At 49.9% G+C, this 18,098-nt stretch overlaps 1 protein-coding gene across 2 annotated transcripts in view; it reads right to left on the bottom strand.

The window, feature by feature from the left end:
- Positions 1–17,873, bottom strand: part of PLCXD3 (phosphatidylinositol specific phospholipase C X domain containing 3) — a 142,331-nt gene extending 124,458 nt beyond the window's left edge. For both annotated transcript variants that reach the window (XM_075343707.1, XM_075343699.1), the window contains exon 1: positions 17,735–17,873. In XM_075343707.1, coding sequence (XP_075199822.1) covers positions 17,735–17,837 — 103 coding nt within the window. In that variant the 5' untranslated portion in view covers positions 17,838–17,873. The remainder of the gene's footprint in view (positions 1–17,734) is intronic.
- Between the last annotated feature and the right edge of the window lie 225 nt (positions 17,874–18,098).

Raw genomic sequence — 18,098 nt, 5'->3', positions numbered from 1 at the left:
ATAAAAAAGCCAAAATATACATGAGTAACCAAAATCCTTCTGGGAAAACGTCTTGTGGACAGATGAGACCAAGATAGAGCTTTTTGGTAAAGCAAATCATTCTACAGTTTACCAAAAACAGAATGAGGTCTACAAAAAAAAAGAGCACAGCACCTACAGTCACACATGGTGGAGGTCAGAGATGTTTTAAGTTGTTTTGCTGCCTCTGGCACTGGAGACATGAAATCTGAAGATTACCAAAAGATTGTGGGTGACAATGTAGAGCCCAGTATCAGAAAGTCGGGTATAGTCCTAGGTCAGAGGTCTTCTAGCAGGACAATGACCCCAAACATCAAGAAGCCCCAGAAATGGATGGAAACAAAGTGCTGGAGAGTTCTGAAGTGGCCACATCTTGTTATTGTAACTTCTGACTGTTCGGAAGTTAGAAGTTATGTCACAAGGTCTCAATGCAACTCTAAGAGAGACGCAACGAGGCCAGGATGAGGCTCTCATAGACTTGTATTGAGTTGTGACCTCCTCTCACTCCATGAAGCACTGGAGCTGCAGGCAGGTCACAGATCACGGAAGAATTACCGAAGCGGCGGCGATCGAAGATGAAGGCGAGTATATGACGGGGGCAGGGGATTTAGGTTTAAAGCACCACTCCAGTGGTGCAATAAAATAATAGGGATAGAAAATACGTAATTGATCGTCTTTAGAAAACAATCATAACCACTGCCATAATGTATCCAAATAAAAGGGCGATGCAGGACTGAATTGATAAAATTCTATAAATACCGCCATATCATGCCCCAAATATGGGGATATATAATACCTAATTGATAGTCTTCATACAATACTCATAAATACTGACATTTTGCAACTATTATGGTTATAGAGAAGTGGGGAGCCTTCTGGTTGCAGGGAGCTGATAGCGTGATCGGATTCTCATATAGGGCGGATATGGAGTATTTGCTTTATTTAATATAGACTTTCATTTCACAGCAGACGAGATCTCAGGTCCGATAGTAAATCCCACCCTAAATGTTACACCGTGCCCGCCGGTATCTGGCAGGAGAATGGAGATCTGCAATTTCCTCTCCTCCTTCCTTCTCGGCTCCTTCAGATGGAAGAAAATGGTAATAAACTATCTGACAATGACGAAAGCCATCAGACTGTGCAACCTCTGGCGGTATCATTTATACATGGGATGAGTGAAGTATTATAAAGGCAAATATATGGATGACGCTGGGTGACAGGTACGACCGCGCCATGAGGCATCACAGGGCTGCACTCAACCTTCCCGGACTAATGTCTGACTGCTCTCATCAAAAAATAATCCATAGAAGTATGGTAAATAAAAGAAATGGAGAAGGGAGAGGAGGGGGATGCAGCTGCAGCAGGTTATCCTCCTCAGTGCCTTGTTGCTTTGAGAGGGAAGGGAGAGGAAGGGGATAGAAATGCAGCAGGTTCTCTTGTCTGCACTGGATACATTGTATCAGTCTGAAGTCCGGGGCATTTAGCTCACAGAGCATTGCCTGCATTAGATACAATGTATCAGTGTGGAGTCAGGAATGTTTAGCTCACAGAGCATTGTCTGCACTGGATACAATGTATCAGTCTGGAGTATATGATGTTTAGCTCACAGAGCGTTGTCTCCACTGGATACAATGTATCAGTCTGGAGTCTGGGGTGTTTAGCTCACAGAGCGTTGTCTGCACTGGATACAATGTATCAGTCTTAATTCGGGGTGTTAAGCTCACAGAGCGTTGTCTGCACTGGATACAATGTGTCAGTCTGGAGTCCGGGGTGTTTAGCTCACAGAGCGTTGTCTGCACTGGATACAATGTGTCAGTCTGGAGTCCGGGGGTGGTTAGCTCACAGAGCGTTGTCTGCACTGGATACAATGTATCAGTCTGGAGTCCGGGGTGTTTAGCTCACAGAGCGTTGTCTGCACTGGATACAATGTATCAGTCTGGAGTCCGGGGTGTTTAGCTCACAGAGCGTTGTCTGCACTGGATACAATGTATCAGTCTGCAGTCCGGGATGTTTAGCTCACAGAGCGTTGTCTGCACTGGATACAATGTGTCAGTCTGGAGTCCGGGGTGTTTAGCTCACAGAGCGTTGTCTGCACTGGATACAATGTATCAGTCTGGAGTCCGGGGTGTTTAGCTCACAGAGCGTTGTCTGTAATGGATATAATATATCAGTCTGGAGTCCAGGGTGTTTAGCTCACAGAGCATTGTCTGCACTGGATACAATGTATCAGTCTGGAGTCCGGGGTGTTTAGCTCACAGAGCGTTGTCTGTAATGGATATAATATATCAGTCTGGAGTCCAGGGTGTTTAGCTCACAGAGCATTGTCTGCACTGGATACAATGTGTCAGTCTGGAGTCCGGGGTGTTTAGCTCACAGAGCATTGTCTGCACTGGATACAATGTATCAGTCTGGAGTCTGGGATGTTTAGCTCACAGAGCGTTGTCTGCGCTGGATACAATGTATCAGTCTGAAGTCCGGGGTGTTTAGGTCACAGAGCATTGTCTGCACTGGATACAGTGTATCAGTCTGGAGTCCGGGGTGTTTAGCTCACAGAGCGTTGTCTGCACTGGATACAATGTATCAGTCTGGAGTCCGGGGTGTTTAGCTCACAGAGCATTGTCTGTAATGGATATAATATATCAGTCTGGAGTCCAGGATGTTTAGCTCACAGAGCATTGTCTGCACTGGATACAATGTATCAGTCTGGAGTCCGGGGTGTTTAGCTCACAGAGCATTGCCTGCACTGGATACAATGTATCAGTCTGGAGTCCGGGGTGTTTAGCTCACAAAGCATTGTCTACACTGGATACAATGTATCAGTCTGGAGTCCGGGGTGTTTAGCTCACAGAGCATTGTCTGCACTGGATACAATGTATCAGTCTGGAGTCCGGGGTATTTAGCTCACAGAGCATTGTCTACACTGGATACAATGTATCAGTCTGGAGTCCGGGGTATTTAGCTCACAGAGCATTGTCTACACTGGATACAATGTATCAGTCTGGAGTCCGGGGTGTTTAGCTCACAGAGCATTGTCTACACTGGATACAATGTATCAGTCTGGAGTCCGGGGTATTTAGCTCACAGAGCGTTGTCTGCACTGGATACAATGTATCAGTCTGGAGTCCGGGGTATTTAGCTCACAGAGCATTGTCTGCACTGGATACAATGTATCAGTCTGGAGTCCGGGGTATTTAGCTCACAGAGCGTTGTCTGCACTGGATACAATGTATCAGTCTGGAGTCTGGGGTATTTAGCTCACAGAGCATTGTCTACACTGGATACAATGTATCAGTCTGGAGTCCGGGGTGTTTAGCTCACAGAGCGTTGTCTACACTGGACACAATTGTATCCACTTCTCAGCAGCTAGCAGGACTGGCTATATACAGTATGGGGTCACCGCCTCTGTAGAGTGCTCTTAGTCAGTGACAGCAAGCAGAGATCCTGAATGCACGAAGAGGAATGGAAACATAAAGTCTATTATGGAGTGCCCAGAGATGAAGATTTATAAATGAAATGAGGAAGTGCAAATAACGTTTGTTCATGTGTTTTTCCTATAAAAGCGTCAGTGGTAAAATCTGTCCCTGGAGGTGTGATCTGAATCCATGGCCTGTGGCAGGGTCCGCACTCCATCATGACCATCCTCCGCTCTCAGCCCAGTGTTGCTTCCTCCTCTCTTCGCCCTCCCAGTCTTCACCGTCCATAGTGGTCTCTGTGCGGAGCTGCCCCCCATGTGCTGACTTCCCATGTGCAGACCCCCCATGTGCAGACCCCCCATGTGCAGACCCCCCATGTGCTGGCCCCTCATGTGCTGACCTCCATCTGCTGACCCCCATGTGCTGGCCCCCCCATGTGCTGACCCCCCATGTGCTGGACCCCCATGTGCTGGTCCCCCATGTGCTGATGCCTCATGTGCTGGTCCCCCATGTGCTGGCCCCCCATGTGCTGGCCCCTCATGTGCTGACCCCCCATGTGCTGACCACCCTTGTGCTGGCCTCCCATGTGCTGGCCCCCCTTGTGCTGGCCCCCCCATGTGCTGGACCCCCATGTGCTGGTCCCCCATGTGCTGGCCCCCCCATGTGCTGGACCCCCATGTGCTGGTCCCCCATGTGCTGGTCCCCCATGTGCTGATGCCTCATGTGCTGGTCCCCCATGTGCTAGACCCCCATGTGCTGGTCCCCCATGTGCTGGCCCCCCATGTGCTGGCCCCCCATGTGCTGGACCCCCATGTGCTGATGCCCCATGTGCTGATGCCTCATGTGCTGGTCCCCCATGTGCTGATGCCCCATGTGCTGGTCCCCCATGTGCTGATGCCCCATGTGCTGGTCCCCCATGTGCTGGTCCCCCATGTGCTGGCCCCCCATGTGCTGGCCCCCCATGTGCTGGCCCCCCATGTGCTGGACCCCCATGTGCTGGTCCCCCATGTGCTGGACCCCCATGTGCTGGACCCCCATGTGCTGGTCCCCCATGTGCTGATGCCCCATGTGCTGGTCCCCCATGTGCTGGTCCCCCATGTGCTGATGCCTCATGTGCTGGTCCCCCATGTGCTGGTCCCCCATGTGCTGGTCCCCCATGTGCTGATGCCTCATGTGCTGGTCCCCCATGTGCTGGTCCCCCATGTGCTGATGCCTCATGTGCTGGTCCCCCATGTGCTGATGCCTCATGTGCTGGTCCCCCATGTGCTGATGCCTCATGTGCTGGTCCCCCATGTGCTGATGCCTCATGTGCTGGTCCCCCATGTGCTGATGCCTCATGTGCTGGTCCCCCATGTGCTGGTCCCCCATGTGCTGATGCCTCATGTGCTGGTCCCCCATGTGCTGGTCCCCCATGTGCTGGTCCCCCATGTGCTGGTCCCCCATGTGCTGATGCCCCATGTGCTGGTCCCCCATGTGCTGGTCCCCCATGTGCTGGTCCCCCATGTGCTGGTCCCCCATGTGCTGATGCCCCATGTGCTGGTCCCCCATGTGCTGGTCCCCCATGTGCTGGTCCCCCATGTGCTGGTCCCCCATGTGCTGATGCCCCATGTGCTGGTCCCCCATGTGCTGGTCCCCCATGTGCTGATGCCCCATGCGCTGGTCCCCCATGTGCTGGTCCCCCATGTGCTGATGCCTCATGTGCTGGTCCCCCATGTGCTGATGCCTCATGTGCTGGTCCCCCATGTGCTGGTCCCCCATGTGCTGATGCCTCATGTGCTGGTCCCCCATGTGCTGGTCCCCCATGTGCTGGTCCCCCATGTGCTGGTCCCCCATGTGCTGATGCCCCATGTGCTGGTCCCCCATGTGCTGGTCCCCCATGTGCTGATGCCCCATGTGCTGGTCCCCCATGTGCTGGTCCCCCATGTGCTGATGCCTCATGTGCTGGTCCCCCATGTGCTGGTCCCCCATGTGCTGATGCCTCATGTGCTGGTCCCCCATGTGCTGGTCCCCCATGTGCTGGTCCCCCATGTGCTGATGCCCCATGTGCTGGTCCCCCATGTGCTGGTCCCCCATGTGCTGATGCCCCATGTGCTGGTCCCCCATGTGCTGATGCCTCATGTGCTGGTCCCCCATGTGCTGATGCCTCATGTGCTGGTCCCCCATGTGCTGGTCCCCCATGTGCTGATGCCCCATGTGCTGATGCCCCATGTGCTGGTCCCCCATGTGCTGATGCCTCATGTGCTGGTCCCCCATGTGCTGATGCCCCATGTGCTGGTCCCCCATGTGCTGGTCCCCCATGTGCTGATGCCCCATGTGCTGATGCCCCATGTGCTGGTCCCCCATGTGCTGATGCCTCATGTGCTGGTCCCCCATGTGCTGATGCCCCATGTGCTGGTCCCCCATGTGCTGGACCCCCATGTGCTGGACCCCCATGTCCTGATGCCCCATGTGCTGGTCCCCCATGCGCTGATGCCCCATGTGCTGACCCCCCATGTGCTGGACCCCCATGTGCTGATGCCCCATGTGCTGGTCCCCCATGTTCTGGCTCCCCTTGTGCTGGCCCCCCATGTGCTGGTCCCCCATGTGCTGGACCCCCATGTGCTGGCCCCTCTGAGGCAGCAGTGATGACAGCTGCCAGCAGCACAGAGACTCCTCAGCAGTGTCAGGACGCCCGTGGGCAGCGCAGGGATCCCGGCCAGGACTGGGACAGTGGGCAGACATTGTCCTTAAAGGGAATGCGCCAAATCCATATTTTACTGGTTAGAATCAGATACTAAACCTCCATGTGATGTATGAGCACACATTGGCATGTTACACACAGAGCCGCGGCCTGCGTCCGGAACGTTACAAGGAAAATGTTCTCCTGATTGTAGATCTTTATGTTATTTTCTGTACTTGATTATGGGGCGACCATCTTTCCTGAGGCGTTATTTCCAGAATTCAGAGTTTGCGTTATAGCAAATAAATGGTCAAAGGAACCTGCAGGAGATTAACTTCTGTGGGAGAGTGGTGTGGGTATAGACTGTGTACATTGCCTATTGACTTCTATGGGAGAGTGTTGTGGGCATAGGCTGTGTACATCACCGATTGACTTCTATAGGGCAGTGTTGTAGGTATAGACTGTGTTCATCATCTATTGACTTCTATGGGGAAGTGTTCTGGGCATAGACTGCGTACATCGCCTATTGACTTCTATGGGGGAGTGTTGTGGGTATAGGCTGTGTACATCACCTATTGACTTCTATAGGGCAGTGTTGTGGGTATAGACTGTGTTCATCATCTATTGACTTCTATGGGGGAAGTGTTCTGGGCATAAACTGCGTACATCGCTTATTGACTTCTATGGGGAAATGTTCTGGGCATAGGCTGTGTACAACACCTACTGACTTCTATGGGGGAGAGTTGTGGGCATAGACTGTGTACATCGCCTATTGACTTCTATAGGGAAGTGTTCTGGGCATAGGCTGTGTACAACACCTACTGACTTCTATGGGAGAGTATTGTGGGCATAGGCTGTGTACATCACCTATTGACTTCTATGGGGAGAGTTGTGGGCATAGGCTGTGTACATCACCTACTGACGTCTATGGGGGAGAGTTGTGGGCATAGGCTGTGTACATTGCCTATTGACTTCTATGGGGGAGTGATGTGGGCATAGGCTGTGTACATGCCTTATTGACTTCTATGGAGGAGTGTTGTGGGCGTAGACTGTGTACATCCCCTATTGACTTCTATGGAGGAGTGTTGTGGGCATAGGCTGCGTACATCACCTATTGACTTCTATGGGATAGTGTTGTGGGCATAGGCTGTGTATATCACCTATTGACTTCTATGGGAGAGTGTTGTGGGCATAGGCTGCATAAATCACCTATTGACTTCTATGGGAGAGTGTTGTGGGCATAGGCTGTGTATATCACCTATTTACTTCTATGGGGGAGTATTGTGGGCATAGGCTGCATATATCACCTATTTACTTCTATGGGGCAGTGTTGTGGGCATAGGCTGCGTACATCACCTATTGACTTCTATGGGGCAGTGTTGTGGGCATAGGCTGCGTACATCACCTATTGACTTCTATGGGAGAGTGTTGTGGGCATAGGCTGCGTACATCACCTATTGACTTCTATGGGGCAGTGTTATGGATATTATCTGTGACATTGTATCTAAGCCAATAAAATCCTCTTCAGTTTCTCCTTAGAGTCAAGGGTTTGCTCTTAAGATCAGAGTCATCACTCACCAGCACTAATCTCCCGGAGCATCCATTACCTAGGTCTGCGGCTCCTACACGGTTAATATCAGTCATTATTTTCCTACTTTTCTTTATATTTCTATTTTTTTTTTTTTCAACAAACGGATAAGAAAAGCTCATTATATGGTGAACGGGAGCGCAGCGCTTGTGTCTGGCGGATCCTTATAAGCCAATCCATTAAACATTACCGTTATCAATTCCTAAATTAGCAAGAAACAGGCGGAAGTCAATGTTCAATTTCCATTTGTAAGAGGAATCCTGCGCGATATTAATTAGAAGAGATACATATTGCGCCTCATTCATTCCTTTCATCCGCATGTGCGGAGGACGGCTGCGCGAGCGGGAAAACAATGCAACCAAAGAGAAGCAAAACCTGGCGGGATCCGACCCCCATCACAGACCGCAAATACCGGCCCCCGCTGCACCCATCACAGACCGCAGATACCGGCCCCCGCTGCACCCATCACAGACCGCAGATACCGGCCCCCGCTACACCCATCACAGACCGCAGATACCGGCCCCCGCTGCACCCATCACAGACCGCAGATACCGGCCCCTGCTGCACCCATCACAGACCGCAGATACCGGCCCCCGCTGCACCCATCACAGACCGCAGATACCGGCCCCCGCTGCACCCATCACAGACCGCAGATACCGGCCCCCGCTGCACCCATCACAGACCGCAGATACCGGCCCCCGCTGCACCCATCACAGTCCGCAGATACCGGCCCCCGCTGCACCCATCACAGACCGCAGATACCGGCCCCCGCTGCACCCATCACAGTCCGCAGATACCGGCCCCCGCTGCACCCATCACAGACCGCAGATACCGGCCCCCGCTGCACCCATCACAGACCGCAGATACCGGCCCCCGCTGCACCCATCACAGTCCGCAGATACCGGCCCCCGCTGCACCCATCACAGACCGCAGATACCGGCCCCCGCTGCACCCATCACAGACCGCAGATACCGGCCCCCGCTGCACCCATCACAGACCGCAGATACCGGCCCCCGCTGCACCCATCACAGACCGCAGATACCGGCCCCCGCTGCACCCATCACAGACCGCAGATACCGACCCCGCTGCACCCATCACAGACCGCAGATACCGGCCCCCGCTGCACCCATCACAGACCGCAGATACCGGCCCCCGCTGCACCCATCACAGACCGCAGATACCGGCCCCCGCTGCACCCATCACAGACCGCAGATACCGGCCCCCGCTGCACCCATCACAGACCGCAGATACCGGCCCCCGCTGCACCCATCACAGACCGCAGATACCGGCCCCCGCTGCACCCATCACAGACCGCAGATACCGGCCCCCGCTGCACCCATCACAGACCGCAGATACCGGCCCCCGCTGCACCCATGGGGGGAGAAGAGCTGGGACCAGTCGCCTTCTGCAATTAGATTACAGATTTATATCTGGTCGCTGGAAACATTGGCAAATCTCTAATTTTGCGCAACAATTGTGATAAGTCCCAGCAATGCCCCGAAGTGTGAACAGATTGCAGGATTTACTGAAAATAATGCCGTATCCACCCTGTTTCCCTGAAAATAAGACCTACCCCGAAAATAAGCACTAGTATGATTTGGGGGTGCTTTTTGGAGTATGTTTTAAATATATAAGCCCTACTCCAAAAATAAGCCCTAGTTGTGGTTCCATAAGGAAGTTTCTAAGCAGCTAAAAAAGTTAGAGAATACAGCAGGACTCTTCATCAGAGAAAGCAGACGCCCTAAAAAGAAAACAGACACCCGAAAAAGAAAGCAGACACCCGAAAAAGAAAGCAGACACCCCCAAAAGAAGCCAGACATCCCCAAAAAGGAGTAGACAACCCCAAAAGAAATCAGACATCCCCAAAAGAAAGCAGGCACCCCCAAAAGAAAGAAAACAATCCAAAAAGAAAGCAGACACCCCCAAAGGAAAGCATTCACCTCCAAAAGAAAGCAGACACTCCCAAAAGAAAGCAGACACCCCCAAAAGAAACCAGATGCCACCAAAAGAAAGCAGGCACCTCCAAAAGAAACCAGATGCCACCAAAAGAAAGCAAACGCCCCCAAAAGAAAGCAGGCACCTCCAAAATAAAACAGACACCCCAAAAAAGCAGACACCCCCCACTCCAAACTAAGACAAAAATCACACTCACCAGACCTCAACCCATTACAGTTGGCCAGTACCGATGGTGGATGGGCTCTCACACAGAGATCTGCGTCGCCGTCAGGTCCCAGCTACATTGCTCTGCAGCTCTCACAGATCGGGCACTCTATCATTCTGCGTGAGTGATACTGCTGCCAGTCACCAGGGGGAGCCAACTGCTATACAACGCAGGGGACCTGACAGTGATGCAGATCTGTGTGTGAGAGCACATTTGAAGAATTTCTCTTTAAATGCCAAAACTTGAAATATGTGTCTGGGTCCTACGTCCCAGGGTCCGAGCTGCGATACACCTATCTAGCCGTGCACCGGGGTCTCTCAGCAAGCAGAGACCTTGAACACTGTGAAGAATTTAAAGGCAATCTGTCAGCATTTCTTTGCTACTTCATCTGATGTAGGAAAAAGAGACCCTGAATCCAATGATGTATCACTTAGATTACTGGGTGCCACAGTTGTGACAAAATCAGATTTGGTTGATGTAGCAGAGCTGAGACAGATAACCCCACCCGCACTCTCTGTATACATTGTCTATTGAAGGTGAGATGCTTATCAGAGGAGGCGGTGTGTTCGGACTGGAACTCCGGTGCACTGTAGCCCTGGAAGTGATTATCTCCTGATGATAAAACACTTATTGTATGTAAACAACAGCACACAGCCTAATAAGTGATACATCCCTGAAATAAGTGACTCAGCCTCTATCTCATATGGTCCTCAGATTACACAGAAAAATCCTGCTGACAGATTCCCTTTAAGAAAGTAATTGATTAGAATATAATTTTAAATTAAAAGACAATATGCCCAAGAACGTCCCCATGGTGCACAATGGGCTCCATTATAGAGGTGCCATAGGTGACACTCTGGATCTATTTGGGCACTGTATTGCTGTATTTTTTTCCAGTAGGCTTTGCAGAATATAACAATTCATCAGACTGGTGATGCTGCAGGACGTGGCTATATCTGGCACTGCAGCGCAGTCCAATTTAAAAAAAATGGGGTTTTGCCGGCCTGATCTGCAGAATATAGGAGCAAGTCTCTGTATGTATTAAAACATGGAGACCTGACGCCCGGCAGCCACTGGGAACTGTCCGCGCATGCGAAGCACGCCATTCACTTCTATGGGAGGTTTGAAAGTTGCTGCGCAAGTGACGTGAGCACGCGCAGGACGTCTGCATGTGAGCCAGCGTGCAACCCGCATCATGTGGATATGTCATAAATGTCCCACATGGGGACACCAGAAATCGGCAAACAAATGTTTGGTTAATCAAGGCTATAGCATATATAGGTGGGCAAAGTTAAAGAATGAAATGGTGCACGGCACTCCGAAAAGTTGGGTAAGGTTCCAATCCGTAATAGTGGGTAGAAGAAAACTCCCAATTCAGGTGTCACGCTAGGTATGGGGAAGTACCAAGCAAGTGGCGAAAGGCAAGGGAAGGGGGAGATGGTGACCCCTGACCAACCTACTGCTGGTCCCTGGAGTCCTCAATCACCCTAGATAGGTTCCGCACCTATGCACCGAGCTGGATACCTGACCCTAGGTATCCCTGGTGCTGGGCCCTAATTGGGGAATGGGTGGGATGAGCTCTTCTTCAACCCCACTAAACATTGGGGGGACAACCGCATGATCGATTTATCCACAGATGACACAGGTAGAAGTTCAGCAAAGCTTCAGCAACGACACCACAGAGGAGTACAAGCCACCTGCTTGCAACCAGAGCCAGTATGAACTGAATAATATCACCAGCAACAGACCAGGGGACAAGGGAGTATTTAAACACCAAGATAATACTGATAATCAGCAGCTGGGTGGAAGGTGAGCTCCTGCTAGGTCCAAAAGGGGGAGAAATGAATCCAGCAGGAAAGCTACCTATACCAATGAATACTGACAGCAGGAACAATAGAAAGTCAGGGAGCATTCTGCAAAGCCAAATGCTGTGACCTTCTATGGCCAGAAACCACAAGACTGTCTGTCACCTGTGACATCAGGTGGATGAAATGAAAAAAGGAATATTCATTAATGCAATTCAATAGATACAGAATGTTAACGTTTCGCTCCTATATTCAGACCTTCATCAGAATGATGCTGATTGCATAGGGTCAAGAGGAGGAACAACATAAGCGCCACACAGCTAGTGACATATATCGCACTCTCCATGGCACCACTTATGTCCTTCCTCCTCTTGACTCCGTGCAATCCGCATCATTCTGACGAAGGTCCGAACATAGGAGCGAACAGTTAATTGATGAAGGTCCGGATATAGCAGCGAAACGTTAACATTCGTATTTATTGGATAGCATTAATTCCTTTTTCCATCTCATCCACCTGAGTGCCGAGTTTTCATCTACATACTATTATGGACTGGGACCCTTCCTGCCTCTCCGGAGCGCCGTACACCATTTCCTCCTTTACCTTTTCCCACCTGCCTCGATTCATCGAACATTTATTTTTTTTTTGCGAAAATCCGGTGTAAAAGTAAAACATCACAACATTTTTGTACAACTCAAAGTAGTGCAAAAACTTTGCAACTTTTCTATTTTTTTTGACAGCTGCACCAACTTTTTGAGAACCAGATTCCAGCGATATGTCCCTTACTGGGCTGCTTGTTGTAGTTTTGATAAAATCACAGTTATATCAGCACTAGAGGACTAGTAAACCTACCGCCAATTTGTCCAGCTCCACCCCCGCCACTTATTGGCAACTTTCTGCCTATGCACAGCGTATACAGAAAGCTGCCAATCTGTGACGTGGGTGAAAGTCATTTTACACCGTCTCTAAAATATTCTAACTAAATTAAAAAAAAAACCTTTTTTTTTTCACCCGTCTCTGGACAAATGTCTCCATTTTTCTCAATTTATTTATTTTGTGCTACTTGATTACAAATGTTGGAGTAGTATAGCGGAGCGGTGCAGCTGTCAGCGCCACACACGGAATAAGAAGTTTCCATTTATTTCATGTAAGATGGAGCCAGAAACAAATCTGCGCTAAAAAAAAAAAAAAAAAAGCAAAAAAACCCCAAACATTCCAACAAATAAATAAATCGGCAGCTGCACCTTCCAGCTGTTCGCGGTAATTTCAGGGCTCCGCGCTTATCAAGCTTATTACCATATATTTAATAAACAGCAATTATCCTTCCGAGTACAAGAATGAAATAAAAGGAATATGTTACGCTCCCCGGCAGTCGGCTGCACTTTTTTCTTCCCTTATTATATACATCCGGCACCGGCACCAAATAAATGTCAAAAGTATCAAAATAACAATAATAATAACAATGAAATAGAACACAACAATGTAGCAAAATGAAAATATCGTTTACACACAAAATTAGGGGTTTTTTTTGTATATTTACACGGCTCAGAGTGATTTTCTTTCATGTTCTGCAGCTCTATATAGAACACGGACGCTGTGGGTACAGTGCAGACAGTGTGCGCCAAGATAAAATCCTCAGTATTACATTAGATTTTTGATTTTGGAGCGTCCTTCGCCCCCCTCCTCTCAGTAAGGTCTGCGTTGAGCCGCTTCTAGCTGTCCCTGGCATCGTCCTATGGTTTCAGAGCTCACGCATCTCTATATGCAGCACGGACGCTGTGGATACAGTGCAGACAGTGTGTGCTCTCTAACAGTATAAGATAAAATCCTCAGTATTATATTACATTTTTTTATTTTGGGCGTCCTCCGCCCCCTCCTCTCAATAGGGTCTGAGTTGTGCCAGTTCCTGCTGTCCCTGGCATCGTCTTATAGTTCCAGATATGCAGCACGGACGCTGTGGTTACAATGCAGACAGTGTGTGCCAAAATAAAATCCTCAGTATTACACTAGATTTTTGATTTTGGAGTGTCCTCCGCCCCTTCCTTTCAGTAGGTTCTGCGTTGTGTCGGTTCTAAGTGTCCCTGGCATCGTCCTATAGTCCCAGAGCTCACGCATCTTTATATACAGCATGAGCGCTTTGGTTACAGTGCAGACAGTGTGCGCTCTCTATCAGTGTAAGATAAAATCCTCAGTATTACATTAGATTTTGGAGCATCCTCCGCCCCCCACCTCTCAGTAGGGTCTGCGTTGTGTCGGTTCTAGCTGTCCCTGGCAACGTCCTATAGTTCCAGAGCTCACGCATCTCTATATGCAGCACGGACGCTTTGATTACAGTGCAGACAGTGTGCGCTATCTAACAGTATAAGATAAAATCCTCAGTATTACATTAGATTTTTGATTTTGGAGCGTCCTCCACCCCCTCCTTTGAATAGGGTCTGAGTTGTGCCAGTTCCTGCTGTCCCTGGCATCATCCTATAGTTCCAGATATGCAGCACGGACGCTGTGTTTAGGATGCAGACAGTGTGTGCCAAGTTAAAATCCTCAGTATTAGAGAAGATTTTTGATCTTGGAGCGTCCTCCACCCCCCTCCTCTCAGTAGGGTCTGCGTTGTGCTGGTTCTAGGTGTCTCTGGCATCGTCCTATAGTTCCAGAGCTCACATATCTCTATATGCAGCACGGACGCTGTGGTTACAGTGCAGACAGTGTGCGCTCTCTGACAGTATAACATAAAATCCTCAGTATTACATCAGATTTTGGATTTTGGAGCATCCTCCACCCCCCTCCTCTCAGTAGGGTCTGCGTTGTGCCGGTTCTAGGTGTCCCTGGCATCGTCCTAAATTTCCAGAGCTCACATATCTCTATATGCAGCACGGACGCTGTAGATACAGTGCAGACAGTGTGCGCTCTCTGACAGTATAAGATAAAATCCTCAGTAGTACATTAGATTTTGGAGCATCCTCCACCCCCCTTCTCTCAGTAGGGTCTGCGTTGTGCCGGTTCTAGGTGTCCCTGGCATCGTCCTATGGTTTCAGAGCTCATGCATCTCTATATGCAGCACGGACGCTGTAGATACAGTGCAGACAGTGTGTGCTCTCTGACAGTATAAGATAAAATCCTCAGTAGTACATTAGATTTTGGAGCATCCTCCACCCCCCTTTTCTCAGTAGGGTCTGCGCTGTGCCGGTTCTAGCTGTCCCTGGCATGGTCCTATAGCTCCAGGGCTCACGCCAATAATACCCTCTGTCATGTATTGCTTTGTGTATGAGCAAGAGGGAGGCAAATTTGTCTTATAAGGGGTTGTCCCATTTACACACCCTATTAACAAATAAAGGGGGGGTCTTTCCTTCACGATTTCTTTGGAGGACCCGGCACATCCATGGATTACATGGACAGCCCATTGATTTTAATGGTAAAAGTGTAATGCTTCACTTCTCCTGTGGTGGCGCTGTACGGATATGAAACACTTTTGACAGTATATTTGTCCTCTACTAATAAAACTGGGTTTTCCAAAGTGGAAAATCCCTTTAAGTGTCAGTCCAAAAAATTATTACAAATTTCTCCGAGTTTTTGTCAATGCTGAAAATGCCTTTTAAAGGGGTTTTTGTCATTTTTTTGGGGTTAATCTTAAACTATTGCCAGTATTTTTTGTAAAATTAAGGGGTTCCAGTTATTCCCAGATGAATCTCATGCTCGACCTTCGCTCCATGCTCCGTCGAGCCACATTCAGGAACTCTTAAATTTTACAGCAATAACCGTAAAAAGATACAAAAAACCTTAAAGTGCATCTTTCCACAAAGAACATAACGTCCTTATGACGGCTCCTGTTGGAACACTTTGTGCTCCGGAGCTGCTCTTCCTTCTTGGAAGCCCCATAATGAGTCACCTTGAAGTTTGAGTTTCTGGTCAGTAAAATCCGTAGACGGACGGCTCCTTCCATAGTCACTTTCTCACTTGATTAGTGCCCAAGGGTCGGAACGCCCAGAAGCCCCCGGTAATGCCAACTCCTTCATGGGTGGTCTTTGGAGGCTAATGACACGGCCATAATAAAGGGGCAATTCTAGGACGTTACTGTCCCCGGAGGTGAACGTCTACGAGAAATCCCAGGATACATAAAGTAACGGCGATGTAATAAAACCTATATAAAGCGCAGCTCTGCCTCTCCGGCATTCATAATGTATGTGTTACACTCCCATTATTTGCCAATCAATAGTCGCTGACTAGTTATCCATTGAGACGGCGGCTCATAATCCCGACGTGTTCTCCGTTAACCTTCGCTTCGCCCCCTGCGTCCTGCGAGGGGTCACAGCCGGGGGTCACAGCCGGGGGTCAGCCGCTCCGGGCCAGGGACTCACATCTAATTAATGCGCCACAAATGATCCGGTTCAGCTCTCCGGACGACTGTCCGCTGTGTCCTCCATTTTTTAGCATTGTTACCCCGGACTCCCCTCCTCCCACCTGCAGAGCCCCCATTGATTGATCTCTATTCTCCAGGCTGGTGCTTGACCTGATGGATCAGCCGCAGCCTCGGCTCCTTTCCTTACTGCTGAATGGAAACTTCAATTTAGTGGAGACTTGGAGAGAATATTAATGATTCAGGGGGAGAAGCCATGGTCCAGCCCGGCTCCGTACACCTATATGGTCCATCCAGAGGCGGCTCCATACACCTATATGGTCCAGCCCGGTTCCGTACACCTATATGGTCCAGCCTGGCTCCGTACACCTATATGATCCAGCCCAGCTCCATACACCTATATGATCCAGCCCAGCTCCGTACACCTATATTGTCCAGCCCGGCTCCGTACACCTATATGGTCCATCCAGAGACGGCTCCGTACACCTATATGGTCCATCCAGAGACGGCTCCATACACCTATATGATCCAGCTTGGCTCCGTACACCTATATGATCCAGCCTGGCTTCGTACACCTATATGATCCAGCTTGGCTCCGTACACCTATATGATCCAGCCCAGCTCCGTACACCTATATGGTCCATCCGGAGACGGCTCCATACACCTATATGATCCAGCTTGGCTCCATACACCTATATGATCCAGCCTGGCTTCGTACACCTATATGATCCAGCTTGGCTCCGTACACCTATATGATCCAGCTTGGCTCCGTACACCTATATGATCCAGCCCAGCTCCGTACACCTATATGGTCCATCCGGAGACGGCTCCATACACCTATATGATCCAGCTTGGCTCCGTACACCTATATGATCCAGCCTGGCTTCGTACACCTATATGATCCAGCCCAGCTCCGTACACCTATATGGTCCATCCGGAGACGGCTCCATACACCTATATGATTGAGCTTGGCTCCGTACACCTATATGATCCAGCCTGGCTTCGTACACCTATATGATCCAGCTTGGCTCCGTACACCTATATGATCCAGCCCAGCTCCGTACACCTATATGGTCCATCCGGAGACGGCTCCATACACCTATATGATCCAGCTTGGCTGCGTACACCTATATGATCCAGCTTGGCTGCGTACACCTATACGGCACGGTTCACACATGCATCTTCTATGGGATGTAGTCAGTTTTGCAAAATAATATGCACAACAAATACAATGTATCAATCAGCCCCTAATGTGACCATGAAGGAGAAATCCTGGAGAAATCACTTCTCGGCTGACAATTCATCCAGACACTCAAGTGGTGCAAAGACCTTGACTTGAGGACAAAGCGCCCAATGGTCTTAAAGGGACCCTCACCCTAAAGTCACATTGTCTGTGCACACAATGTAGGGCTGATTGCAGAATAATGTCATCCCCCCATTAATCCCATCACAGCTGACAGGCTCATTTCCATGGTCATCAGTCCTATAGGCTCACTATATATATATATATATATATATATATATATATATGTATATATATATATATATATATATATATATATATGGCTCAGTGCATGGTGCAGCCACGTGCCTGTCACCTATGGATGCACATTGCTATATAATGGGTGGGAGACAATGTGTAATATAATGCCCCCCTTCCTGCACATGGAGGGCGTCAGTGCAGCGAGTGCAGCAGAACAGGTGCTGTGCTGGGAAGTTGCGGCTCGGGGGCTGCGCCTACCTGGGATGGCCAAACTTGTGAGCGGCACCCTGTGGATCCTCTCCGGCAGATTCGCCATCCATTCCGCGAACTGCAGGTCGCTCTTCCCTTGAGATGAAGCCATGGTGCTGCTGCCTGCCTGCTGCCTGCCTGGCTGTGAGTGCTGCCTGACTGTCTGCTGCTGGAGAGTGCGCGCACACAGGCGCACCACACCCACACGATGGCGCACACAGCCCCGCACCCCCGGCTCCGGCAGCGCCATGCCACTGTGCCCCTGTGCCTGGGAGCAGGAGGATGGCGGGGGCTATGGCATCACCACACTCTCCATTATTATATATATATATGGGAAGATGATGGGAGTTATGGCATCACCACAGTCTGCATT

Source organism: Anomaloglossus baeobatrachus, chromosome 1, assembly GCF_048569485.1.
Source record: "Anomaloglossus baeobatrachus isolate aAnoBae1 chromosome 1, aAnoBae1.hap1, whole genome shotgun sequence".
Taxonomy (NCBI): domain Eukaryota; kingdom Metazoa; phylum Chordata; class Amphibia; order Anura; family Aromobatidae; genus Anomaloglossus; species Anomaloglossus baeobatrachus.
The sequence above is the reverse complement of the archived record's forward strand: the minus strand, read 5'-3'. Positions and strand labels throughout refer to the sequence as shown.